The sequence below is a fragment of the Lagopus leucura genome, unplaced genomic scaffold (assembly GCF_019238085.1).
Source record: "Lagopus leucura isolate 7727_CA_CO unplaced genomic scaffold, USGS_WTPT01 Super-Scaffold_760, whole genome shotgun sequence".
NCBI classification, from domain to species: domain Eukaryota; kingdom Metazoa; phylum Chordata; class Aves; order Galliformes; family Phasianidae; genus Lagopus; species Lagopus leucura.
This window is the reverse complement of record NW_024962257.1, coordinates 6,862,492-6,889,211: the sequence shown is the minus strand read 5'-3', so window position 1 is coordinate 6,889,211 and position 26,720 is coordinate 6,862,492. Positions and strand designations below refer to the sequence as shown.

Genomic DNA, 26,720 nt, shown 5'->3' with positions numbered 1-26,720 from the left:
GGCGCCCGCGGAGTGCGGCGGGGGCGGGCCGGGGGCGGGCCGGGGGCGGGCGGGCGGGGTAGTGCCGGGGCGGGAGCCCGCAGCGCCATCCGAGCGGCGCCGGGGCCGGGAGCAGCATGGCCCCCTCGGGCCCGGACGGGCGAGGTGAGGGGCGCGAGAGGGGCGATGCGGTTTTCTCGGGAAAAAAACGCCGTTCGACGGCATTAAATGGGGCGGGAGAGGGAAGCGCTGGGTTAACGCCGCAGCGGGCGGGAGCGTCGGATCGCGGCTGTGCGCGGTGGAACTCCGCGAAGCGCCGAGCCTGAGGAGCGGGCTGCGGTGGGACGGGGGGCACCGTCCCGCTCCGCTCCCGCGCGGCCTCCCCCGGCTCACGGCCCCGCTCCGCTCGCAGCCATGGCCCCCGGGAAGAAGATCACCGCCCGCATCAAGAAGACGCTGCCGGTGCGCGGCCCGCAGGCGCCCACGCTGCGCGAGCTAATGCGCTGGTACTGCCTCAACACCAACACGCACGGCTGCCGCCGCATCGTGGTGTCCCGCGGGCGGTTGCGCAGGTTCATCTGGATCCTGCTGACGCTGAGCGCCGTGGGGCTGATCCTCTGGCAGTGCGCCGAGCTCCTTTTGAACTACTACAGCGCGTCCGTGTCCGTCACCGTGCAGTTCCAGAAGCTGCCCTTCCCCGCCGTCACCATCTGCAACATCAACCCCTACAAGTAAGGCCGGCGCTGGGGATCCCGCATCCCCCGGCTCCTCGCGTCCCCTGTCCCTTTGCGGTCCTCCCGCTGCCCGCTGAGCGCTCCGGGCGGCTTTGTGCCGGGGGCGGTCCGCTCGGCTCTGCGGCTCCGATCAGATTCCCTTTTCCCAGGACCGGCGTTACAAGCAATGCCATCTCCTGAGAACTGCAAAGGGAGCGGCTCTGTCCTTCCTCTGTCACCTTTTCCATCCCTCGCGGGATGCTCTGCCTTTTTCAATCAGCAATGCTTTTTTCCTGCCGTACCGTGCTTTCTGCCGAGGTCTGTTTCACTGCCAGCTTTCCCCAGCTGCCCCCCCACATTCCACGGGTGCCGTTTGGTTTCGGGTCCAGGTTGTGTCCCTACCTGTGCTGCTTCTCGGTCTGCCTGCAGTCCCTCTGGCAGCTCAGCACCCTGGGGGGGTTCTCCACGGTCAGCATCCTCCTGATGGTCGTTTCCCTTCACTCCCCTTACCCACACTGATTTAACTTAGCTCGATTGTAGATCTGTGCCAATGGTTGTAGCAGATCTGTGACAAAGACGCTCCTGAGCGATGGGATTTGTGGTGCAGTACTGCAGATGGGTTAAACAAAGTGGAAGATGAGGCGAACAACGTGATTTTCTCACGTTTTCTCCAACGCAGGTACAGTTTGATGAAAGATTATTTATCTGAGTTGGACAGAGAGACAAAAAAAGCATTGGAGACGTTCTATGGATTCTCAGAGGGCAAGTCCAAGGTGAGGCGGGCGGCGGGCGACTGGAATGGCACCGAGAGCCTGTTCTTAAGGCAGATCCCACTGCTGAGGTTAGAGAACTCCTTCAGAACTGCCATCGACTTCCGCAGCGGGCGGAAGAGGAAAGTGGAGGGCAGCGTCTTCCACAGGGACTCGTCCATAGTGAACTCTGGAGATTCAAATGATATAATCGGCTTCCAGTTGGTGAGTGCCACCCTTCCCTGGCCAGCATGTTCCTTGTGGGGTGGCAAAGGGGCTGGGGCAGGCATCCCACTGGACAGATCTATTGCTTGTTTAATGGCAGCGATTAAAGCTCCGACTGATCTTTTACCCATTCTGCTGTGCCTCTGTGGTGGCCTGCATACCCACCTTCAGCTCTCTGGAATAGAAATGCCAACAGTGAAGTACAGCCAACATAGACCTAATGCCATCTACAACCCTTCCTATGGGCATGAAACATTTGGTCAAACCATTTGGCCCCAGATGAAAGGTCTTTGGTGCCCTTTTGTCACTTGCTGCCACTGTAATGTCACGTGATTATTATTGAGAGAAAGAAGTGATACCAGGCATACTTGATAGAACACATCATTTCTTTCCATCTGAAATGCTTCTTCCCCTTTGTAATTGTCAGTGCGATGCAAACAACAGCAGTGAGTGTGCACTTTATACATTCAGTTCTGGTGTTAATGCTATCCAAGAGTGGTACAAGCTGCATTACATGAACATCATGGCACAGATTCCCTTGGAGACTAAAGAAGAATTGAGTTATTCTGCTGATGACCTTCTACTGACATGTTTTTTTGATGGCCTATCTTGTGACAAAAGGTCAGTGCCAGTTATTTCCAAGTCCATAAGTGTAAGTGTATAGTACAGAGAAATTTAATGTCTGGTGTTTGCTGAATTCCAGCAAGAACCACTTCCACTTCTAAATGAAAGCAAACTTTCACGTATTAAGGAACTTCAGTTACAGTCTTTAGTTTTATTTGTCTTAGTTTCTGCTGTCCATGTTTCAGATAAAACTGGATTAGTTGGACATAATTGTTTTGGACGTAATCAGGTCCACCTGCTTACAATTACTGCAGTGCAATTGCTGTGTGCCCTGGCAGCAGTGAAAACATCCCTCAATGCTGGGGACAACAGCAGAGCTCCCAGGTGCAGCCGTCAGGATAGAATTGCACTTGTACGTGGCTTTGGCAGTTTTCCCACTGCCATGTGCAAAGCTGGCTGCACTCAGCAGGCATTGCTGAATCTTTTCTGGAAGCACTTTACTTATGTCTGTGATCACGCAAGTATGTAATATTTTCTTGGAATTACAACGTTTGCTTGAGTGGGAGGGGAGATTCTCAGGAGAAACATGAATGTGCTTGAATCACAAGGGTGTGACGTGGCAGTGGCTGTGGCATCTTTCCTGCAAAGTGAAGGTCTGTGTCCCTATAGACACTAGGCTGTTGGATGAAAAAGGACTCTGCCCTCCACTGCCCCTTTCCTGCTAGCACAGTAATTCTGAGCCCCCACTCCCCCCTGAAAGCCTCCAAAACTTTTGATTTCCTGGTGCTGTTAAACCAGGTCATGTTTCTGTGTAGTTTCAAGATATTAAGGAAGGGGGGGGGGGTAGGGAAGGGGAAGCATTTTTAAGAAAAAAGAAAAATCCTATCCTGCTCTGTCTCTGCCAAAGCAACATCCAAACCTGCTGAGTTTCTGCCAGAGACAGTTAAAACTGCAGAGGGGGCAATGTAACAATGTTTGATTTCTCAGGCACTTCACACGTTTCCATCACCCCCTGCATGGCAACTGCTACACCTTCAACAGTGGGGAGAACGGGACGGTGCTGAGCACCTCCACTGGCGGCAGTGAATACGGTAAGGAGCTGGCAGAGCTGTCAGCGTGCTGCTGGGCAAACTGGATCCTGCTGGAGGGTGACTGATGTGTTGGCTCTAGATGTGCAGCCTGATTGGGGAAGTGCTTGTTTGAACTAGTGCAAACTGTTGCCAGAGAATACAAAGATAATATCATTGCATCACTAATGTTTTCCAATCTGAAATTACTGCTTCCCAGTTATATAACTTCTTAAAGTAATTTCTGCTCCTTCTGAGGAGACGCCATCTGTTTGTTGTACTCAGGGCTGTGCAGGGCCACGACTTGCTGCCTAGCACAGCAGAGGCATCACTTGGTTCTTAAACTGCATTTAGGGCCACGTAGTGCTCAGCACACCGCTGCCCATCCTGCCCAGAACAAGTGGGCTCTAGCTCTGGTGTAACGCAGCCCCTGCTTCTCTGTCCTTCAGGGCTGCAGGTTGTTCTGTACATCGACGAAGCAGACTACAACCCTTTCCTGGTGACGTCATCAGGAGCCAAGATCATTGTCCATGACCAAGATGAATATCCCTTCATTGAGGACATTGGCACAGAAATTGAGACAGCGGCGGCCACCTCCATAGGGATGCACTTTGTGAGTGTCCACAAGGTTCAAGGTGCACAGAACTATTTCCATGATACAGATGTAAATGTGAGCTGAGACGGTGTTCAAACACAGCCACAGCTGGGGAGGCAGCTGGTACCCCATCTGTACAGCTGAAGTGCCCCCAGGAAAATCCTGATAGTACTTTTCTGAGCAAAGTTCTCAGCACAGGTCAAAGGTCAGGTATTCATAAAGCTGTCGCTCCTAGGGATTTGCTTTGCCCTTTCTTTTCTCTATCTCTGGCTTTCCAGGGTTTTTGTTGTTTTCACTGCAGAGCTCACAGCCACAGCACTGGGCAACCAAACACCCAGTTTGGCTGCAGGGTCAGCAGAGGCTGAGCGGGGCGGTGGCAGCCTGCGTTAGGGCCAGATCTCTGGGATGACCAAACCACAGCAGTCTGGAGGGTGCACGTTTTGTTTGGTTTGGTTTCTTGCTGTCCCAGCTGCAAAGTAAACCTTGGTGGTAATGGTTCTGCCTTCAGCCCAGATTTCACAGGTTTCCCCAGTGGGTGCAGTGCAGACAGGCACCTGACCAGGAGGCTCCTTCCCGCATAGAGTAGTGCCATCAGCAGAGCCAGGCATTCCCCTTTCATCTGGATGGGCTGTTAGGGGAGCCTTTTAGCTCTGCCCTTTCATCACTGATAGGTCAAACTGATCAGCCTGCTCTTGTATGCCCCTGGGTGTGCCAGATCAAGATACTCCATGCATTAGAAAAGGCATTAAGGACAGAGCTGATGGTTTTAAAATGTGCAGATAGTTAGGACTGGAAAATGGGCACCAACTGCTTGGTGGAACCGGCAGGGATAAACACTGCCTGAAAACCAGAAAGCAAACAGGAGGCATCAAAATGAGAATGAAAGGAGACAAACTCTTACCAAACTGTATTTCTGCTATAACTCATACATTGCATGGGAGAAAGTCATTGCAGATGGAACATCAGTATTTGCTGTAAAAGTTCCCTGGCACGGTACGTTTGGGCTATTGCACACAGCATAAGAAACAAGACTGAACACATCCTGGTAGCTGTGTTCAAAAGATTTGGCATGAAGATTTGGTCTGATTACATCCTAAAAGTATCAGTTGAAATGGAAGCTGGACTTGGTGTCTGGACCAAAGCAGCAGCCTGCACCTGGAGAGTGTGGTGCTGCAGGGAAACAGAGAGGCAAGTGCAGGGCTGCAGCCAAGCAGGGCTGCAGGGAGTCGGCCCAGCAGGCTGCAGCCAAACTGCTGGCTCAGCCACGTCCCCACATCCAAGGGTGTGAAAGAGGACACAGCAGCCATGTGCCACACACAACACTGCTCTGTAGGCCTGAGCATGGCAAGGGCCTTTTACCAAATGCAGACATCAGTGTCTGGGCTGTGGCTCATGTATTTCTGCTGGGTACGAGGACCGCCCTCCCTCTAAAAATATTCCAAGATGTTAGGAATGCAAACAAGGCATTGCTTGGTAGGAGTTTCAGTACTTCAGGTAAATGTTTAGTTTGGAAATTATTTCAGTACCTGAATGAAGTATGCTTTTGCAGGGGTATAAGGCATGACAAAAAGAAAAATCTGTACGAAGAATCTATCATCTGCCAGAGGCATTAGATTGTCTGTAATACTGAAGTCCCAAATTTCTGTATCCCTGCAAAGAGAGTTATGAGCATATTTCTAAAAGTAGCAACTTGCAGTGGCATGCCAGGGCTTTCTGTTGCCAGGTCCATGCTTGCAGAGTTAGCATTCCTGCAGTGAGAAAGAGGGGTGATGCTTGGTGCCAGGCGTGGCCTCGGGAACCCGTCGGTCTGCAGTCAGTGCCTCAGACGTAGGCAGCATCTGTCACTTCCTACAGAACGGGTCCTTTAAGGGTTCAGCCACTGATTCAAACTCTGTTTGCAAAGACAGGTGAATGGATTCTGAAGCATGCATTGTTTCTTGTCATTTCAGGCCACTTTCTTTGCCATAAAGTGGATAATGTCAGCAGAAAGATAGCTGGAATATGGGGCTCAGGAAGGCAAGGGCTGCAGGAAGCAGCAGTGTTACCTGGATCGGGTCTGGTGAATGTGAGGGATCCAAGTCACACGTGAGCACAGCACGTGGCACTGCTGAGCTCTTTTCTCTGGGCAGAGACTGCAGAATAGGGAAGGCTGCGAGCATTCAACAGAAGAAAGGTCAGAGCAGTTCGTGGAAACGGTGCTGAGGGCGACACAAACATTTCACTTGGAGTGATGTTGGAGAGGTGCTGTTGAGCACTGGTGGAGCCTGAAGTGCCGCTCCCCATAGAGCAGGAGCAGCTCAGTGCAGCACGGGGCTGTGAAGCCCTGGGGCCTTCTCCCCAGGATGAGTGGTGTGTGGTCCCTCGGACCCTGCAGGGAGAGGAACCCAGTGTGAGGATTTTCTAGAGAAGCCATGCAGTGTTGCAGTGATGCCACCACAGCACCTCTGCAGAGGTGGTGCAGAGAGACACCAGGTAGCCCAGCTAGGGCACTTTTCGGATATGAGCATTACAAATCAGAAACCCTTTTATTATCATTTGGGATGACAGAAAGTAAATATGCTGTTCCAACCTTTCCCATCACTTCAGGTCTTAGAATTCCAATGAACTGCTGCTAAATGCTGTGCATTCTGTGATGCCTGGAACTTGAGATTGTTCTTTTCCTGTTCTCAGACACGGTCCCGCAAGCTGAGCAAACCCTACAGTGATTGCACAGAGACTGGTGCTGATATACCAGTAGAAAATCTCTATAACAAGAGCTACTCCCTCCAGGTAAATCTCTATTGCATTTGTTTTTATCAATTGCTTGAAAACTACCTTCATGAAAAGCTCAACAGTATTCTGTGGTTCAGATCTGAGATTGTTAACAGTACATGCACAGGGTCACTGCTTTTAATCACCAATGTAAAATGCCACAGCACTTTTTTGAATCCAAGTTTTATTCCTAAGTGGTTGATGTTTGAAGTTCCCTTAGGCACCTTGTTAGATAAAGAGAGAACATGAGCTCATTAGGCAATTTTCAAGCAATGTGAGACTGGAAAATATTGGCCAAGTAAATGTTGCAGCTTAGTAACCCTTGAAGCCAGAAATTGTGACCTTTAGGACTCCAAGAATAACAGATACCATCTAATCAGTATCCAGATAGCAGAATGTTTGTTTGCAGAGTAAGTTTCCACTAATTTTGCATGGTTTCTGTAATTGGGTCTTCTTGGATAGTGTCAGAACAACTGAAGAATGATAACTGTATTAGCTGCTGCCTTCTGCAAACCCTGTGTGTAGGCTGGGTTTTTGTTTTATGTGTACTATACCTGAAATCTGCTGTGCTGCATTGCCAGGCAGGATCACACAGACATTATCTAGGTTTTTAATAGCAGTTCTTTACCAGAAGTCAAGGCTCAAGTGAGCTGGGATTGGGTGAAAAAGATATCACCCAGAGTTTTAGAAGCAAAGCTCAGATCATGCTTACTCCAACTCATAAAGCAGTTCAGCACTGAACACTGCCTCCAGTTCTCTTTTAACCCTTCCAATTTTTAATTTCCAAATTTGCATCAACACAAATCAGAGTCGTGAACGTTTCTCACAAGCGAGTCACTCACCCACCACATTGTGATTCCACAGACTGGGAGCCATTGAAAACCTCCCTGGCCATGGGAAGAACTGCAGGGCTGTGAGGGAAGGGAGCATCTCCCCCTACAATGATTACATTCCTGTTTTTGCACTACATCACAACCTACAGGGCTCCTGCTCTGCTTGTGCTCACTGCTGGCAGAGCCTGAGGTTCCCATTCTATTGCTGCTGTCAGGAGCGGGGCAAGTTTTTGGGAGCTGGGGGCAGCACTATAGAAGCACAGGGCAGCAGTCTCTATTTCTGAGGCACAGTTTATGTTTTTTCTTCCCAGATTTGCCTGCACTCTTGCTTCCAGAAAGCCATGGTAGAGTCCTGTGGCTGTGCCCAGTATGCGCAGCCGCTGCCCAATGGGGCGGAGTACTGCAACTACAAGAAGAACCCCAACTGGAGTAAGTGCCAGGTGATGGCCACAGGGGCCACCTGCAGCCTGTTAGCCCCATTTCAGCAAAAGATCATTGCTTTTCTTTTCAGCTTTTCACATACCCATCACGTTCCTTTCTTGCAGTGTACTGCTACTACAGATTGCACGAGAAGTTTGTGAAGGAGCAGCTGGGCTGCCAGCAGATCTGCAAGGATGCTTGCAGGTGAGTCGTGCCTGCAGTGAGTCCTGCCGGAGGCAGGAGGTGCAGAGGTGTGTGGGCGCAGGCTCACCACTCACTGTCTGCCTTTCCCTGCAGCTTCAAGGAGTGGGCGCTCACCACCAGCATTGCCCAGTGGCCCTCCATTGCATCTGAGGTCAGTTCCTGTTCTGCACAGTCGTGACAGCTCAGTTTGCTAACAGACCCCAAGGTGGGGTCCGGGGTGTATGTCAGCTGTTAAGCTGGAGTTTGGCTCATGTGCCCGTGGGACAGCTGACTCATCACAGACATCTGTTTCTGGAGTCCAAGCTGGTCCCAGGAGGTGTGGAGCTTTTCTAGTGAATCTCTGCACAAGTGCATACAGCCGTAGCACTATTTTCTGTGTTTGTTTCCAGGACTGGATGCTTCGAGTACTCTCCTGGGACAAAGGACAGAAAAACAACAAGAAGCTGAACAAGTAAGTTGCCATTTCTGTTTCTAGCTTGCACCTCAAGCTCAGATACAATCTCAGCAGCCTTAATGATGGCAATTGGGGAAAAAGCTCCCTTAGAGCGGCCCAGCCCTACTGGTCCAACTGGTTATTGGCATAGCTTTTCAGTATGTTTCATGTTATTGTTTTACCAAACCCCCTCTCAGAACGGACCTTGTGAACCTCATGGTGTTCTACAAAGACCTGAATGAACGCTTCATCTCAGAGAACCCTGCCAACACGGTGAGTGGGATCACGAGGGCTGTGCCACCTTCCTCCTGCAGGCTGGGGGCTGTCAGCTGGCCATGGGGGGGCCCAGTCCCTGCCCTGCCCTGCCCAGCTTTCCAGGCTGCCCTGAACAGTGTGGCAGGCGGGGGGGCTGACTGCAAGCCCTGGGCACAGCACAGCATCCCTGCAGCAGGTGCCCTCTGACTCTGTGCTCTCCTGTCCCCCAGATCGTCATCCTTCTGTCCAACTTTGGCGGGCAGCTGGGCCTGTGGATGAGCTGCTCGGTTGTCTGCGTCATCGAGATCATCGAGGTCTTCTTCATCGACTCGTTCTCCATTGTCATGCGGCGCCAATGGCAGAAAGCAAAGAAGTGGTGGAACCACCGGAAAAGGGACCAGACGGGCAAACCCCCCGAGGTGGGCGACGTGGAGCAGCAGGGCCACGACAACCCGGCCTGCATCGATGAGGACCTGCCCACCTTCAACACCGCCCTGCGCCTGCCGTTGCCGCAGGAGGGCCACCCGCCCAGGACTCCCCCCCCAAACTACAGCACTTTGCGGTTGGATACCGCCTTCACGGAGCAGCTCCCCGACACGCTGGAGGCTGAGCAGCACTGATGCCCCTTCACGCCTCGTTCAGGTGCCAGGGTTGGAGGTGAATGCCCCTGCCCTGTGTCAGGATGAGAGGTGCACACCCAGCGAGCACTGAAGGGCTGTTGGGTCAGACCCTTATTCAGGGATGGAACTTGCGGTCAGAGCCTCTCTGAGCAAAGCTCAGACACAAAAGCCGAGGGCTTAGAGACATTAGGAACTTCAAACAACACCAATTCCCCAGTTAATTACTGCAGGAGGTGGTTGGAGCAGGATGCAGCACTGAGCCAGGAGGACTTGCCTTAGCAACCAGCTTCATGCACCCCATCATTTGTGAACAGGAGTTACTCCATAGTAGAAGATTGATGCCACACTGACTATCAACACTAATTGCTCTCTGCCGTGTGGCTTGACTTGGGGGAAAAACCCCAGGCTTTCAGGAATGCAGGAAGGGGAAAGACAGAGGTTTGGAAATAGCACAGGGTGGATAGGAGGAAGGTTCTCGAGGTGGATTTTGATTAGGATCCTGATTCCAAAGGTGTTATTCTGGGAGGAAAAGTTAGGACAGTCACAGATGTGCGTGCAGAGTAAATTACTCATAGCTTGAGTCGGAGGACCTCAGTCTCCCCAAAATAATCACCCGAAAAGGGCATGAAATCAAATTCAGATTGCAGTAATGAATGGGGTATCCCGCAAGCTTCTTCCAGCTAACATGGTTTGAGGCACTCATTACACACAGCCTTAGAGCAGCTGCTGGCACTGCCTGGGCTCTGTGTGTGCCCTGCTCGGGGCACAGCGATGGGCTGCAGCTTCTCCTCCCTGGCTTGTAGCTGCCTTCCTGTGGGCTCCTGCCTGACTCCTGCTCCTGCAGTGTCTGCTGCAGCCCATCCTCACTGCCTGCAGCTGTTGGCTGCCGTGGTATTGAGTAGTGAATGTGCAAGTGTGCATGCATGTGTGTGTACGGGAGTCCCTCTCTTGCTTTTTCTCTCTAGATGAACTTATTTTATATAGGAAAGTGAGAGTCCAGAATGGTTCTTTCATGTGCAATAAAATATATTTTAACTGGATTATTTAAATAGCTGATAAACTAAGAAAAATAAAGATATATTTTTGAATAAATGCTTCCTACTTTTTTTTGAGGTTGTGTTTCATGCAGGGAGCAGGGGCAGCTCTGCCCTGACCACGCTGTGCTGCTGTCTCACTGCCCTCAGTGTGAACAGCTTCTTCCTTACATCCAAGGGTCTTCTGCACTCCTGGTGGTGCCACCAACGTGGCTGTGCAGCATCGACAGGGTGGATGGTACCTGAGAGTCCCCTTTCATGCGGTGGGCCACAAACAGGTTTGAGGGTTGAATGCCTCATTAATGTAAATGGCCGGGGCTGGGGAAAGGCATCTCTGGCACGTGCCTATGGGAAAGGCCTTCGGGCTCAGCCCCCACCTGTGACACAGCAGGAACAGGCGTGCATTGCCTTTCTTATTCACCTTTAATTTTTTCAGGACATGAACTTACTCATCCTGACCCAGAAAAGTGTAATGAAATGGTGCCAGAGCAGATAACAGCCACAGTGTGGTGCTTTGACCCATACGGAGCACAGCCCCGTTACCCCACTGCCTGCAGGGCACTGCGACTGAGCACCCCCTGGTTAAGAACAGGGATGCTACACACAGCGCAGAGAGCACAGAGTGAGGGCACCCAGCCAGGGCAGCTGGACCACAGCAATAGGCAGGGGATATGGATACAAACATGGATATTGGACAGGGGATATGAGACACCAGACATGGGATAGGGGACATGGATTTGGACATGGATATGGGACGAGAGACACGGGATGGGAGACATGGATGTGGACATGGACACTGCCACAGGACTTGAGACAGGAGACGAGGGACACAAACGTGAGCAAGGGACAGCAGACATGGGACACAGACACGGGACATAGATACAGGACACGGATGCGGATGTAGGGCACGGGCATGGGGCATGCTCTGTCCCACCCGGCGCTCCGGGCACCACGGCATGGGCACGGTTGCTGGCCGGCACTGCGCTGTGCTGCGCGGAGCACCACGGAATGCAGCGCGGCGAGTTCCTTGCTAATGCGGCGCTTCCCCTGGCTCACGCTGAGATCATGCTTCAGCTCAGAGCTGAGCTGGGACTCGCTCTGCTCCCAGCCTGCTTGCAACACAGCTGGAGCTGCAAACATGAAAACAGCCCTGCTCCGGGCCCACGGATGGTGTGTTCCGGCGTTCTGTCCTCTCCTGCACCACGGTCTGTGTGTTGGCACCCTCCAGTCAATCCGTGAAACCCAAATCAGACCTGAGGATTTCCAGCTGGCTGTGGAAGCCCAGCCTCATGCAGCGTCCCGAGACATGACCATTCCTCTGCATCTTTGTCCTCGTTCTTTTCCCCAGGTATACTCCCAGAGATGGAAAAACGTCCGCATTCACTCATTAACTCATCTGAAACTAAGAGCACGCTGCGGTCCCAGCGGAAGATGCAATCGCTGTGAAGCACGGCTAAAGCCCGCTGCCGCTTGGAGTCACCATGAATCACAATGTTTTCATAGGGCAATATTGCTACAGTTCTTCCTCTGTTATATTTTAAGACCTTCTCACCCAAGTTTACATAATCAATCCTGAAAGGTACAACGAGTTCCTTGAGATAATTGCGGCGAGCAATCATCCCTCGGTCTCCTTCTCGTTATAAAAGTTCATTGGTCACAAAATATTTTACATATTGTCCCCAGAGCATGGGAAGAGATCATAAAGCAGTGCCCTGGGGCCCTCCGCAGCACTCCCCCTCGATAGCATAGTATTATGGGCTGTACCTCAGCTGCGCCACGCAGTCGCGACCAAGTTAATTTTTCTGCTGAAGTTTTATGGCAGGAAAAGCAAATTGGTGCAGCTAATTCCCCATCACATCGCCACCCATGACAAATCCTTGTCTGAGTTTTAAGGCACAAAGATGTGTGCAGCCGTGGGTTGAGGTTCATTCACCGATCAGTCTGCAGCTGAAATAAGGTTTGCCCCCTCTCACGTTCTGAATCAAACAGCGTGGTTGGAGCTCCCCAAACCAGGGGCTGTGCATGGAAAGGGTGTGCACGGAAACCACACTCCAGCAGCCCTAGCAGTGACCCCAGTGCCCCATCACCTTATCAACCCATTGCCCCATCTCCCCATCACCTCTCTGCCCCATCACAGCACCTCCCCTCCCATTGCCACCCTCCTGCCCCTCGGTGCAGCACTGCACGGTGCATTGGGACAGCCGGCCAGCCCCACGGGCAGCGATCTGGCTGTAAACCTCACCAGGCTCCATTTTACTGCCTGATCTTTGTAACGCAAACAGAGATTAGTTAAAAGGTTTTATATGCAGTGATTGCCCGTGTAACAGCTCGGCAGGTTGGATGCTCAGTATCTTTTGACTGCAACTTTACAGGATGAAACTAAATTACTTGCTGTCTGATTTTGTTTAGTAATGGCGTTGTTTCTGAAAGGGCACCTCATAAAGCAGCAATTAAAGTGCTGAATTAGCCTCTTTGCACAACGTATAGGAACAGGGGATGCCATTTCTGCGGGTCAGCAAGGGACACGAGGGCAGTGCGGGCAGTGCTGCCTCCCTGGTCCCATAGGCACATGGCTGGAAGTGACCAATGCAGAATTGAGCAATGTTGCACAGCAACCCGCAGCTCCTGTCTGCTGCCCCCAAGCAGCCCCTGTGCCGAGCACTGGCGGCGCTGTGCCAAGCTGGGGGGTGTGTGCAGCCTGGGGCCACTCAAACAAATGCACAGTAACAAACCACAGCACCTGCAGCATTCCCTGGTTGCTTTCCCATCCCCTTGCCAGAGGTCACAGTGGGAGGTTAGTGTAGCCGGGGTGCAGCGCTGTGACCCCATCCAATGGCCCCAGAGGTGGCACTATGGGCACTATGGGCACAGTAGAACCAGGGAACCCTATGGAGTTGCACCACCCCCTGTGCAGGGCAGCGCTCAGCCAGGAGCAGCACAGCATGACGTGGAGGCAGTTACAGAGTTTTGTGCCTTGTCCGTGGCTGAGATGGGTCTCACCTTGGGGGGGTTCCCTTTCATGTGGAACCATCCCAGATGCTCCAATTTAAGCTCTGGTGAGAGCAGCTCTGCACTTCTTTATTCCTACCTCAACCTAGAAGCCACCCCAGACCCTTTGCAATCTTCTTTATACCATTATCATTGCAACATTTTCACCTTCCCAGACACAGCCAAGGCCAGCTGATGCTTCCAGCACGGATTGTCCCCGGATCCCATTTCCCAGCTGTGTTTAGCAGCCACCAGCAGTGCATCACGCCCTGCCACACAGAGCAGGAGCACAATGCCATGGCGTGGGGGCACTGCCGCCTGCCTCCCAGCTGTGTTTTTAGCAGCAGGTTTCTGCTTATGAAGTAAACTTTCTTGGGAAGCAAGCGGGAGACACAACAGCAGGCTGAGCAAAACTCAAGGTCACCTCCATCACTGACTGTGTTCAAACCATGGAACAAACACAGCCTGCTCTGTGCTCAGCATAAGGGCTGCCAGTGCTGCTAGCAGATGTTGTTTTGTGGGGAGATCAGCAGCAATAGAAGGGCGATTATTTTGACAAGATGGATGTTATAGGCCAGGTGAATGCTGGTGTTCACTACCAAACCTGTTCGTTCTGGCTTCACCTGAAAACACTGCTTAAATACGATCCTGCATTCCACGTCTGACCTCACGGCAGGAGGTGTTCTTGTGCAATTTAGAAATAAAAATCCCTTTTGTTCCCAAACAGCAAACATGGGGACATTTGGGAAGGTCTGACCAAGTTCTGATCGAACACAGAGCTATGGTTACTTTTCCTAGCAAGGAGCAACCGTATTTTACAACGGTGAGAGGTGATTTATGGTTCTAAGGGTGCCTCGCTCCCGGTCCCTGCTCGGGATGCTCCGGGCGTTATCCCCACACCGCGGCAGCGCGGCTTTGCTGTCGTGCCACCGAGGCGGAGGTCGCTCGTCCCGACAGGAGACGGCCACCGCCGTGCCCCTCCGCTGCCTTCTGTTTCAGCATCAACACTCCCCATAGTTCGCACATGAAGGCGGCGGTGCGCAAAACACCCGCGGAAAAGCGTGACCAGCAGCGTCCTGCTCCTAAACACAGCTGCCAAAGGGCCTCCAGGAAAAAAAAAAAAAAAAAAAAAAAAAAAAAAAAAAAATGGGGGGGGGGAAAAAAAAAAAAAAACAACCGTAACCGATTTTTGACAACAAATATCGAGCCGTTCGGAACTGCCCGGGCAGCTCCGGGTGGGCACGGCTCTGCGCTAACAGCGCAGCCCAACAGGCCCCGGTGCGGGCCTCCTTCCAATGGGGCTCCGTCGCTTTCCCGTCGGGAAACACGCGGCGGGAGGTGCCTGCAGCGGGGGAGGCGCGGGGCCGGGACGCGGGGAGCAGCTCCGGGAGGAGCGCGGGCGGCGGCGCTGGGCGGCTCCGGATGCCGTGCGGGGCGGGGGGCGGGAGGAGGGGCGGAGCGCCGCGGGGCCCGGCGGCATCGGGGCGCAGCGCGGCGGAGCAGGTACGGGCAGGGGGCGGCGGGGATGGGAAGCGCCGGGCCGGCTGCGCGCCGCGTATCGTCATCCCGTCCGCTCCTTTGCCACGCTCCGAGCTCCGTCCCGCGGCTTCTGACGGCGTCCGGCGGGCGCGGGGTGCGGGGGAGGCGGCGGCGGCTCGGAGGAGCCCCGGTGGGAGCAGGGGGGTGCGTGGGGGGCTGTTCCTGCGTGGCTGCCCCGCAGCGCGCGGAGCCGGGCAGAGCCGTGCGGAGCCGGGAGAGGAGAGCTGTGCGGGGCCGCCCGTCCCCAACGCCGGCTGCTAAAGCGTTCGTGAGAAATTGCTTGGGGGTGATCGGAGGGAGTAGGAAAGGCCAAGAGCGTTCTGCCGGTGTTCAGAGCCGAGCGGTGCGGAGCTCCGGGCGTCTGTGAACCTCCCGAACTGTAACCTTTACCCAGTGCTGTTCTGCCTCTCACAGCTAAGGCCGTGGGTTACCATCCCGGCAGGTGTAGCGTTGCTCATAGAGAGAGAAAATAATATTTAAGCGTAGTTCTTTGTTGACATTTTTTTGTGGGATGGGAAACGCTCACTCAGTCACGGAGCTCCTCAGGGTGAGCTCCCGGGCTGACTCGCAGTCACCGGCCCCGACACGCTCTGACAGCAGCGCTGCTCCGGGTGCCAGCGGCGCTTTGGATGCGCTGTGCTGCTGGGTGCAGCCGTTCTGATTTACCCTCTGTTTACACTCGGCTTTCATACCTTAATCTCCACGATAAGAGGGATGGAAGTAGACCGCAGCTCTCTGGGCGTTCCTCTGTCCGCTGCCTTTGGGGACGCTCCCGTTCCGGGCCTGTGGGAAGCTGCCGGGGGCTCTGCCCCTCTGCACCGTGAGATCCACGTTGCTCGGTGCCCAAGCTGCGGAGACGACTCTCAGCAATATGACTGTGCTGCCGTGCGAGGAGTGAGGTTTCTCACCGTCCCTGGAGACAGTGATGCTGTGGGAAGTGGAGGGACAGGGAGAGGTGGGATGGATGGGGCACTGAATCCACTGTAGGGAGCCAGGTGGTGCTTTGCGCCTCTGCCTGGAGCTGCTCCTCGGCACCACGCACATTCAGCAAAGGTTGAGAGGCACATAGCAGGCGGGAGCTGGTAGTTGCTGCATTGTTGCAGGGCCAGAGCAGGGCAAAACCAACCCCACCGGGCATGCTGTGGGGGTTAGAAACCTTCTCCATAAGCTGCAAAAGCATCATTGGAGAGCATCACTGCCCTCTCCAGGAGGACACGGCCAGCTTCCTGCTGCCGGCTGCTGCTCCTCCAGCCCTGGAGAACACGGTGTGTGAGCAGAGAACGGTGACTGCAGTATGCCTCAGCAGAGAAAGTGTGCAGTAATTGCAGTATCAGGGCTAGGCGCTGCTAGGGTGATTTTACAGCCCCGGTATCACCCTACAGTTTCCAGCAGCGCGCTGAGTTTTGCTGATGTCTTTATTTCCTGTAAATGGTGAATGCCCTGGAAAGAGCCAAGAGCGAGCTAAACTGTCTACTAGTAAACTGACTAACACTGTCATTTCGTAACGTGGGAGCCTGATCTCACATCAGATGTGGAGTTTCATTGGGATGGTGCTGGGATTGTGGCCACAGGGAGGTGAAGGCAGTGGCAGTGCCCCCTGAGATCAGATGTCAGGGGCTTTTTTACTCAGAGGGCACTCAGGCCATGGCACTGTTGTGCCCCATCCCTGCAGGTGCCCACGGCCATGGATGGGCACTGGGCAGCCTGAGCTGCTGCCTGCTTTATGGGTTGGCAACCCTGCCTATGGGTTGGAAATGGATGATCTCTGATGTACCTTGCAACCCAAGCCATTTTATGATTCTATGAATGTAACTTTAAAAAGTGACAATGCCATTCTTCAGTGCAGTGTTTTTATGGCTGCTGAGCAGATGAAGCAAGCTGGGAGGCTCCTGATCCTTAAACCCTCATTAAACTCCATGTGAAGCTGCTTTGCCTTCCCATTGCTGTCAGTAGCCAGTAACGGCACTCTCAAAGTTAGCAGTTAAACAGAAATTAACTCAAGATGGAGACTGAATGTGTGCACGACTCCTGTAGAACTGAGCAAAGGGGCAGGCAGGCTCAAGCCTGGCAGCAGTGACTTTTTTCAGATACAAAAGTGCAGCATTTGCTCTGTACCTCATGCCGCAGGTTCATGCCTCAATGGAAATAGTGCTTTATTAGCTCAGGATGCTGTGATGGGCACAACATTTATCGCTGGTTCTGTTCTCCCACAGCTGAAGGCTGAGGAATCCTCCAGGTAGCCGACTGTTTTGAAATCCTGCCCCAGGATATTAAGATTTAGTAACACAGATTCTCGCCTCAGAAATAGCACAAAATGTTCTATTTACTCACAATATGAATGTAAAATATGCAGCATCCCTCACATGAGCGGTCGAAACATACCGATATTATCTTAAAGACAAAGGAATTTGGTGGAAAAAAAAAACACATCTATTGTTCTTCCTCTGGCGGGCAGCACACACTGAGCAGCATTCTTGGTCTTGGGAAAGAGTCTGCCCTTTCTAAATCCTCTCCCCCCACCCCCTGCTGTTCTTGTACACCTAAATACTTTCTCATCCATTTAAGAAAAACTCCATTGAGCCCCATGGGAGCTGAACACCAAGTCCAGCTCCACTGCAGCATGTATGCAGCTCCCGTGGGCTGCCCCACATCCCCCAGGGCTGTGACCCACAGCCATGTCAGCATGCAGCGATGCAAGCCCTGCGTCTCCCAGCAGCTGCTCTGACCTCATTTTCCTGCTTGCAGATACCAGGATGAATCTGAAGAAATATTTCGTCCGGGCCCTGCACCGCCTCCAGAAGGGCCCTGGCTACACCTACAAGGAGCTGCTGGTCTGGTACTGCGACAACACCAACACGCACGGCCCCAAGCGCATCATCAAGGAGGGGCCAAAGAAGAAAGTCATGTGGTTCTTCCTAACGCTGCTCTTCGCCTCCTTGGTCTTCTGGCAGTGGGGAATCCTCATCAACACCTACCTCTCTTACGACGTCACCTCATCGCTCTCTATCGGCTTTAAGACCATGAAGTTCCCAGCAGTCACAGTCTGCAATGCCAACCCCTTCAAGTAAGCTGTCCTTCCTCCAGCTCACCCCACATTAGCGCGCTCAGTTGTGTTGCTGGCAGAAGATCTGTGAGTCTGTTCCTGGCTCAGATATGACAGTAGGAGCATCGGTGAAAATGGTCCTTCGACTCACGGAGTGGCACTGAAAAGCAAACAAACGAGCACAGTATAAAAACCATTGGCTCGGATCCAGGGAAGGGTTTGTGTACCCGCGGGTTTGTCTGTTCTCATTACCGTATCAGTTAATCTAATAATGGTTATTGCCTCCTTGTAAACTTTCCCTGGCTCAGAGAAAACTTGAAGTTCAACTAACTTGTCACAATCCAAATCAGTCTCGTGATCTCTCCCCACAATTCCTTTCTTTTTCCCCGCTATGAACATCTCTCTTATCACACACACTCAGCTATTAAGAGCTAGTTAAACAGCGGTATCTGCCATGAGCTACAGTAATATAATTCAGCTGTGATTTCAAAGGAGATCTTCAGTAGAGCCGCTTCAGATTTATACCCATACAATAGAGTCGTGCAAGGTGAGATGCTCGTGACCAACACACAGGGATCTGTTGGTTTTTCCTTTCTCCTTGCAATTAGTGTTTTGTGTAAACTCTAGCAAATCACTGCAATACAGCTGTGCAGTTCCGTGTGAGCACAACAAGGTTGGCAGCACGGGGTCCCAGTGCCTCTGACTGTCGGTGCATCCTGCTGCTGTGCAGCACATCTGCAGCACGGAGTCCTGGTGAGGGGGCTGCCGTGCACTGCCCGCCCTCCCCCTGTGTCCCTGCAGGTACTCAGAGGTGAAGCCCCTGCTGAAGGAGCTGGACAAACTCATCGAGGCGGCACTAGAGAGGATCCTGCAGCCCACACATGGGGACCCCATTTCGCCCCTGCCGCTGAACGGCAGCAACACCACTGAGGGGCTGGACTTGGAGCTCTGGAACCAGATCCCACTGGTGCTCATTGATGAGCAGGACAAGGACAACCCAGTCATCGTGGAGATCTTCGAGACCAACCAAAGCGCCGCAGGGAACCAAACTGCTGCTCCTCCTGCCCCCACCAACGCGACGTCGGAAGAGAAGAAGTACAAGCTGGCGGTGAAGCTGGTAAGGGCGTGCTGCTGAAAGCATGTAGCTGAAAGTATTTCTAAGCCCCTATGTGATGATCACTGTAAGCATGTGTTGGTAACTGCTGGGGCCAATGGAGCACCTGTCCAACAGAGAAATGTCCCAGGGAAGTGCCTGCTGAGCACACCCAGCTGAGATCGCTGCTTCCACAGCTTCCCTGGCCGTGCTTTTTGCTCTCATGAGGACAGTGGATGGGGTGGCACGGAGCAGGGTGTGCCCTGGGGGGAACGGGGAGACCTGACCGTGTGTGTCTCCAGTGCAGCCACCAGGGCTCCAACAACTGCACCTACAGGAACTTCACCAGCGCAGCGCAGGCGGTGACCGAGTGGTACATCCTGCAGTCCACCAGCATCCTGTCCAAAGTGCCGCTGCAGGAAAGGATTAGGATGGGCTACCAGGCAGAAGACATGATCCTGGCGTGTCTCTACGGGGCCGAACCTTGCAACTACAAGTAGGTGAACGCTGAGCATCCTGCTCTTCCTGGCAAATGGGGATGGTGTAGGACTCCAAAGGCACAACAGCCTTTTTATGTATCGGTTAATGGAAAGATCTCCTCTGCTCCTTAAGTCTAATGGCAGTTCTCGGACATGATCCTGGCTGAAACAATATTAGGGGATAGCATGGCCTGAGTTTTAGTTTTGGGTGGGCTGTTTGGCTTGTGACTTACTAGCACCCATGAGGGCTTCCTGAGGTATTTAGCAATAATCAGCTGCCAGGCACTGGGTCAGCACAGACCTCGGTTTTACTTTCTCTTTTTACACGAAGCTCTGAGAGATGCATTTTATCCATCTCTGTTTCTTGGGAGTGCCAAATTTACACACAGTTTTGATAAACATGGGTGCACAGCAGCAGCCCAGGCTGCACGGAGCCCTGCCAGCAATGCCACCTCTGCACAGAAGACAACAGAGAGCTATTGTCAAAGAGTGAGGTGTAACACCAGCCGAAGCCTGTTACCAGAGCTCAGAGCAAGCCAGTATTTTTTGGTCTCATGTGCATGACAGAGTATTCTTTTCCATTACGACAAATCGTTATCTTCACCAGCTGTGCTTCAGCTCATGCCAGTACCTGGCTTTTCTTCTTTTCAACAGCAGATTGATTGAAATTAAGTCAGCTGAAATTTCTATGCAAGTGTTGAACAAATGAAGCAATTTAAAGCAAATCCCAGACCTAGCTGCCCAAATCCAGCCTCACCAGATGCAGCATTTTATAACCCTTTAGTTATCCCTGAGTCACAGTTTGATGCATATGATTCTTCCAGGAATTTCACCCAAATCTATCACCCAGACCACGGTAACTGCTACATCTTTAACTGGGGCATGGACAAAGAGGCTTTGAATTCTTCCAACCCAGGAGCCGAGTTTGGTAAGAGAGAGCTGCACTGAAGCAGGAGGAGTTAAAGGAACAGAAGTGCTGGGAACTGTTCTGTCTCTCAGTGGCAATTTCTGTGACAGATCTATGATGTCCGTTTCTCTAGAACCCTATAGCAGGGAGTAACTTTTTCCAGAGGGGATAAGCCCCCAACAGGGAAATTGACAGCATAGAGACAATTGGTGTGACTGCAGCTAGCAGAAGTGTATCGTTTGGCTAGCCAAAGCATGAGGGAATGGCTGAACATTCAATGGGACACTTCCATTCTGTGCATTTGCCAAGGGTGATGTGACAGACAGACTTGGGTTCTCCCCTCAAGAAATGAGATTTCTGAGAGGAAAAGATGCTCGTGTTTTTTTTTCTTTTTTAACTAAAGGCTCCAGTTTCCCGTTCTGAGTATTTTGCCTCCTGTCACAGGGCTGAAGTTAATTCTGGATATCAGCCAGCAGGACTACATCCCCTACCTGTCGTCTGCCGCCGGGGCACGGCTGATGCTGCACCAACAGAAGAGCTTCCCATTCCTTAAGGATCAGGGCATCTACGCGATGGCTGGGACAGAAACCTCCATCGGTGTGTTAGTGGTATGTGTGGCATTCCTCTAGAGCAGATTGTCTGAGAATAATGTTATCTGATGGGACCGCAACCAAGTTTGTTTTAAGTCTTGGCTGAACTGGCTCAAACCAAAAGAGTCAAGGCACACACTAGCTGTGGGCTGGAACAGTTTATGGAGACTTTTATGTAACTGTCCTGGCAAAGTGCTTTATCAAAGCCTTACGGCAGCCCCGAAAGGCGTAGCTCCTCCTGTGTGTGTGGGCATAGCTCAGAGCTTTGCTGTTTGGGTTTTCCTCCAGGATGAGCTGGAGCGGATGGGCTATCCCTACAGCGACTGCACCATGAACGGGTCTGACGTCCCAGTAAAGAACCTCTACAGCGAATACAATACTTCCTATTCCATACAGGTAAAACGTGACTGTGAATCAAACAGGGCTTTTAGGGAAAATCCTCAAAGCAGTTAGAACTTGTGCCAGGCATTCCAGGTTCCCACAACCTCAGCAATGACACAAAAGGAAGCACGGTAATTCAGAACTCGAGTCTGAACATGCAGTAGCCCCAGGTTTGGAAACAATCCGGTGGAAATAATGCTGTGTTGCAGGATGAAAATCTAATAATACAATTACTAAAACTTACATCAAGAGGTTAGCACCGCTGCTTTGGCAGACAACCACCATTCTCACTGTGATGCAGCTCACGGCGCAAGGAAAAGGGTTTATCCCCACTGGGATGAATGCCACAGGGATTGCTTCCCGCTCCTCTTAATCGTTCTCTTCTCAGGAGAATTAAGTCCTTTCTCACACTGAGAAGGCCACTTGTTTTGTGCGGGATGTGAAGGCAGAGCTTTGTCTTTTCTTCACTTTAAAATTGGGATGAGAAAGTTGGAGTGTTTGTAAACCTTGAATCCCTAATAAAAGCATAGTGCAAACATGGAGCACTGGTTAATCTGTAACTGGCTATAACAGAAGGGAGAAGCAGTTCTGAGGGGTGAGACTCCGCAGTAAGGAAAACAAAAGCATTTTGGGGTTATCTACAGATGGCTGAGGATACATCTCAGATGGGTTGAAGGGCTTTGGTTAGCAAGGTTTTTATATATATATATTTCTGCCTTTATATAATTTCAACAATTGGACCACTTCACCTTTCCTTCTAAGACGCTCGTGTAACATTTAAGCAAATACTTGAAATGATTGCATTATTACTTAGAAGTTGCTAAATGCTCACTGTGCTCCTGTGCCCACATCATTCATGTCCCTTAACAGACTCCTTAGCAAAACCTTTTTCATACCAAACCACGTGCATTTCTTATGATTTCTTATCACGCAGGCACTCCACGCGCTCTGCCTGGCCAAAGCTCTAAAATTCAATTATCTTCTCATAGACTTTGTTATTGCTTTGTGCATTGTTTCACGAGAAATCCCACGTGGATCTCTGCTGATTAACGTCACGCCTCGCTGAGCTGACGGCACTGCAGCCCTGGATGGCGTCCTGGCATAGCTGCAGCTGTGCTCCCTTCAAGGAGAGAAGCAGATGCCCAGATGAGATCATTCAGATTTCTACAACCTGCTCTTTATGTCAAAATATTTCTAAAGCCTTGGCTTTAAAGTGAAAACCAGCCCTTTGTTAGCATGTGATAGGAAGCCTGGAGACAACAGGTCTGTCTATGGATAAAATAGGGCATTTTTATTCCATTTTGGAAGCTCTGTATTGCTGCCATGGAACCCTACAATAACTAGTTTCTTCTGTGCCCAGAATTAGGCATTTAGCTCCTTCTATGCCTGCAAGGTGAATTACCTCCATTTGACTTGGCACTACAACATGTTCTAAAATCCAGAGCAGTAAAACTGCACCATAAAGAAAAGTGTAATTGCAGAGCAACTACAAACAGGCTGGCAAATTCACTCACCTCATCTTGCCAGTGCAGCTCCCACTGGATAACCGACTGCAGTTGCAGCACTGCCTGTGAGGGGCTGCAGCCCAGCCCCACAGCAGCAGCCCAGCCCCACAGCAGTGCTGGCTTCTGACCACACACAGCCCCAGAGCATTCTGCTCTGTGCAGGAGAACCACAGCAAGGAGCATGCCTGGAGCAGGGCAGTTCTCAAAGCAACACAGGAAAGTACATCCCCTTTGTAAGCAGCTCTCCCCTCCCTTTTTCCAGGCTTGCCTACGCTCCTGTTTCCAGAACCACATGACAGAAATCTGTGGCTGTGGTCACTACATGTTTCCTTTACCAGAAGGGGTAACTTACTGCAATAACGAAGATAACCCTGGTTGGGGTAAGGACACGAACAAAACCAACCATACAGCTCCCAGGGCACGGGTGTGAGGAGGGAGGGACTCCAAGTCCTGCAGCTGAACTGCTTTTGCTGGCACTGCAGTCCTTGCTCTGCTCAGGCCCTCGGCTCAGTGCTGCCTGCAGGAGGGCACTTGGTTGGCTGCTGCTTTGTGTAAGTTTCTCTTAGAGGGAAGAAAGCAAACTTGTGCAGCATGCTCATATTGAAATACTGCTTATGGGAAATTAATGTAATCCAGTAAGTGGGTTCTTATCTAAACCGATGCTTTGACTTTTTGTTTTCACCAAACAGCGTATTGCTATTCATCACTGAGATCGAGTATAAGACACAGACAAATTTGCATTGACTCTTGTAAGGAAACATGCAAGTAAGTGCTTAAACCACTTCTGGCAGCTGTAACGGTGGAGGGAATCCTGCATTTCATCTCCCATCAATCCTCACCTCTTTACAATTGCAGAAACCCACGTGGGGCTGCTGTCTGAATGGCACTGAAGTCCCAGTGACTCCCAACAGGGGAAGCCCGGTACTCACATTCTGCTTTCCTCTTTCCAGTGACACACAGTACAAGATGACCATCTCCATGGCAGATTGGCCATCTGAGGCTTCCGAGGTAACTCCAGTTTCTTGTTTTGGAGCAGCCATTAATAACCACCTGTTGGTAACCGTGTGAATCACCTTGTATTTTTAGAGCTAATGTTCAGGTAGCTTGCGCCTCGGCGCTCAATTACACATGTTCATGTTCAGCCAGCAAACAGAGCCTGGCACCAGGGGTGAAACGCTACGGTGGCACCGCCTTGCGCAACCCTTCCTCGTGCTGTAATGCAACAGAGCTGTGTTAGAACAGGACTATTTAGGACAGGTTTCCTCCTTCGCTGAGCTCCTGCCCTGGCAAGTGCTCGGTTCTGAACGAGTTCTGTTTTCCTAGGACTGGATTTTCCATATTTTGTCTTATGAAAGAGATATGTCAACAAATGTGACTCTGGACAGGTAAGAGAAAGGAACAACCACTTTATCTTCTCTACTGCGCCTGTTAACATTAGATTTACATGAGCCTTGGCCTCCAGCCAGAGCACACGCGCTAACGCAGACGGGAGAACAAGCTGCGGCACGCGCTTGCCTGGAAGATACATAAAGCGATCCTCAGCTGCGCTTCATTCACATGCTCTGCTCCCCGTTGGAGCAAGCTGGGTCAGACACAGACCCAAATGTGCAGTTAAAGCCAAAGGAACATTAACCACACATACCCAAACGGTTGCCTGCAGCAGTCTGAAGCGCTGAGCTGCTGGGGTTCAGCTCCTGGATGACTGCGTTCAGCCCTTTATACCCATGTATGCTCTGCCAACAGCAGCAGGACGGGGCTGCACTGCAGCCGAGGGAGCCGATGAGCTATTCACTGATAACCCAAGCCCTGAATTATGGGGAGACAAGGAATGGCCAGTGGGTGCACAAACAGCTCCCACGGCACTCACTGCTTAGCCTGCCTGACAAGCCAGTTCTTGTGGAGGCCTCGTGTTAACCCACACATTGCGACACAGCCTTCTGGGGTGGTACAAAGCCCTAACACAGTCCTGCCCTCATGCCAGGCCTTGAAAGCAAAACAGTGAAACAAAGAGATGCTCAACTTGTGCACGGTGAGCAAACACCCACCTGCACCACCCAGGCTCCCACAGGCTGTGTGTGCGCTGTGACCCGCTGAGTGCAGGGCAGACACTGAGCAGTGATTACCTGGGACTCAGGCCATCAGCTCCTTGATGCCCTCAGAGCATGAACAGCAGGGACTGAGCAAGGGCTCTGCACTGACTGAAGCAGGTGGGGAGAACCCAAGCAGACAGTCCCCACAGGAGGCTCTTGTTGCACCTGTGTTGCTTGCTCAGGAGCAGAACCGTGTCTGCCCCGGCATATGGCTGCGAGCACTTCTTAACCTTTCCCTGCCCCAGGCAGAAGTTTGCATTGCAAGCAGTTACAGCATGGCTCGGAGCAGCTCATCCCCACGTGCAGACAAGATGCACGCAGGTGGAACACCTGCAGGGCAGGTTTGCTCGGAACTCCTGCTTTGTGTGTTACAGGAACGGCGTCATCAAGCTGAACATCTACTTCCAGGAGTACAACTACCGGACGATCTCGGAGTCAGCTGCCACCACGGTGAGTGTCTGTGTGGTGCTGCTGCGGTGCTGCGCCACGGCCTCAATGACATCACCTCCCTGCTCCTATCTGTAGATCGTGTGGCTGCTGTCGAGCCTAGGAGGTCAGTTCGGGTTCTGGATGGGGGGCTCTGTGCTATGCCTCATTGAGTTTGGGGAAATCATCATTGACTCGCTGTGGATCACCATAATCAACATCATCAGCTGGTGCAAAGGCCTGAAGCAGAAGCGCGCGCGGGCACGGTACCCAGACGTGCCACCGACTGTGTCGGAGCTGGTGGAGGCTCACACCAACCTGGGCTTCCAGCATGAGGAGGCCAGTGCTGCGACGCAGGGAGAGGCGCTGCCCCCCGAGCCCGGCACCCCCCCACCCAACTACGATTCACTGCGTGTGCAGCCACCTCGCAACCCAGGCACAGACAGCGACACCGAGAGCGAGGAGCAACGTTCTGCAGCCAAGCACCATGAGGATGCCTCAGTTTGGGCTGAGTGACCAACAGAGCTCCACCCAAATCAAGGAGCCGGCAGCCCTCGCCTCCTCCCCTCCCCTAAAAACTCTATCTAATAAATCCCTCAGTAAATCTCAGTCAGCATCGTGCTCTGGCTTTAGCACACAGAGCTGGTGTGAGTCGGTGCTGGTACACAGCAGTGGGTTGTTACTTCTCTACAACACAACGTGGTTGTGCACAGCTCTGGCTCAGTGGGTGCTGAGCTCCTGGGAGCACCTGGGGCCAAGGAGGCAGTGCTGGTAGGCAGTGGCAGGCAGGCATGGGGTAGGCAGGAATTACTACAGCCCACTGGCTGGGGACAGAGCACCCAGTGCTCCAAGGGGTCTGCACTGAGGGCTGAATCACAGGATCTAAGCTGCTTTTGGCTTGAGGTCATGGTATTTCCACGTTTAAGTGACACTAATGTAAACAGAGTGGAAAGAACATCCCTCTGCTGCTCGGAGGCCTCGCACGCTCTGTTTGTAGTCTGGGTTTGCTGCGCGGGAGCTGTTAATGCTGCCTGCAGGTGGGCATGCCAGTTAATGTGTGTCAGAGATAAATACTCCAGATGCGATAAAGCTTCAGGTGCGGGAAGGAAGTGCCAAGCCATTCACAGTGCCATTCTCAGCAATAAACAAACAAATTCATTAAAAAGTCTCCATTGGAGTGGTTCCTGTTGGCAGCAGGTGCTGAGCAGCAGCTCGTGGGCGAGGGGCTGATCCAGGA

The 26,720-nt window shown here is 52.2% G+C and overlaps 2 protein-coding genes across 2 annotated transcripts; both read left to right on the top strand.

The window, feature by feature from the left end:
* The first annotated feature begins 101 nt into the window (after positions 1–101).
* SCNN1G (sodium channel epithelial 1 subunit gamma) lies at positions 102–10,460 on the top strand. Its single transcript, XM_042864304.1, has 13 exons — positions 102–144; positions 392–710; positions 1,372–1,666; positions 2,094–2,287; positions 3,218–3,321; positions 3,747–3,910; positions 6,563–6,661; positions 7,788–7,905; positions 8,022–8,100; positions 8,194–8,251; positions 8,490–8,551; positions 8,731–8,806; positions 9,019–10,460. The coding sequence occupies exons 1-13, from the start codon at positions 117–119 to the stop codon at positions 9,406–9,408; spliced, it is 1,986 nt and encodes a 661-aa protein (XP_042720238.1). The 5' UTR covers positions 102–116; the 3' UTR covers positions 9,409–10,460.
* A 4,430-nt stretch (positions 10,461–14,890) lies between these two features.
* SCNN1B (sodium channel epithelial 1 subunit beta) lies at positions 14,891–26,092 on the top strand. The gene is made up of 13 exons (XM_042864698.1): positions 14,891–14,933; positions 17,715–18,033; positions 18,814–19,129; positions 19,408–19,601; positions 20,409–20,512; positions 20,936–21,099; positions 21,370–21,477; positions 23,230–23,347; positions 23,657–23,732; positions 23,918–23,975; positions 24,291–24,352; positions 25,432–25,507; positions 25,583–26,092. Exons 2-13 carry the CDS (start codon positions 17,723–17,725, stop codon positions 25,997–25,999), a joined length of 2,004 nt encoding a protein of 667 aa, XP_042720632.1. The 5' UTR covers positions 14,891–14,933; positions 17,715–17,722; the 3' UTR covers positions 26,000–26,092.
* Positions 26,093–26,720: the final 628 nt, after the last annotated feature.

Bases quoted from the DNA above. Each gene is read 5' to 3' on its own strand.
- SCNN1G (XM_042864304.1), top strand. From the start codon at position 117: ATGGCCCCCTCGGGCCCGGACGGGCGAG. The intron at 8,252-8,489 runs GTCAGTTCCTGT...GTTTGTTTCCAG, and splicing joins GGCCCTCCATTGCATCTGAG to GACTGGATGCTTCGAGTACT. The intron at 8,807-9,018 runs GTGAGTGGGATC...CCTGTCCCCCAG, and splicing joins CAGAGAACCCTGCCAACACG to ATCGTCATCCTTCTGTCCAA.
- SCNN1B (XM_042864698.1), top strand. From the start codon at position 17,723: ATGAATCTGAAGAAATATTTCGTCCGGGCCCTGCACCGCCTCCAGAAG. The intron at 21,100-21,369 runs GTATGTGTGGCA...GTTTTCCTCCAG, and splicing joins CCTCCATCGGTGTGTTAGTG to GATGAGCTGGAGCGGATGGG. The intron at 23,348-23,656 runs GTAAGGACACGA...TTCACCAAACAG, and splicing joins CGAAGATAACCCTGGTTGGG to CGTATTGCTATTCATCACTG.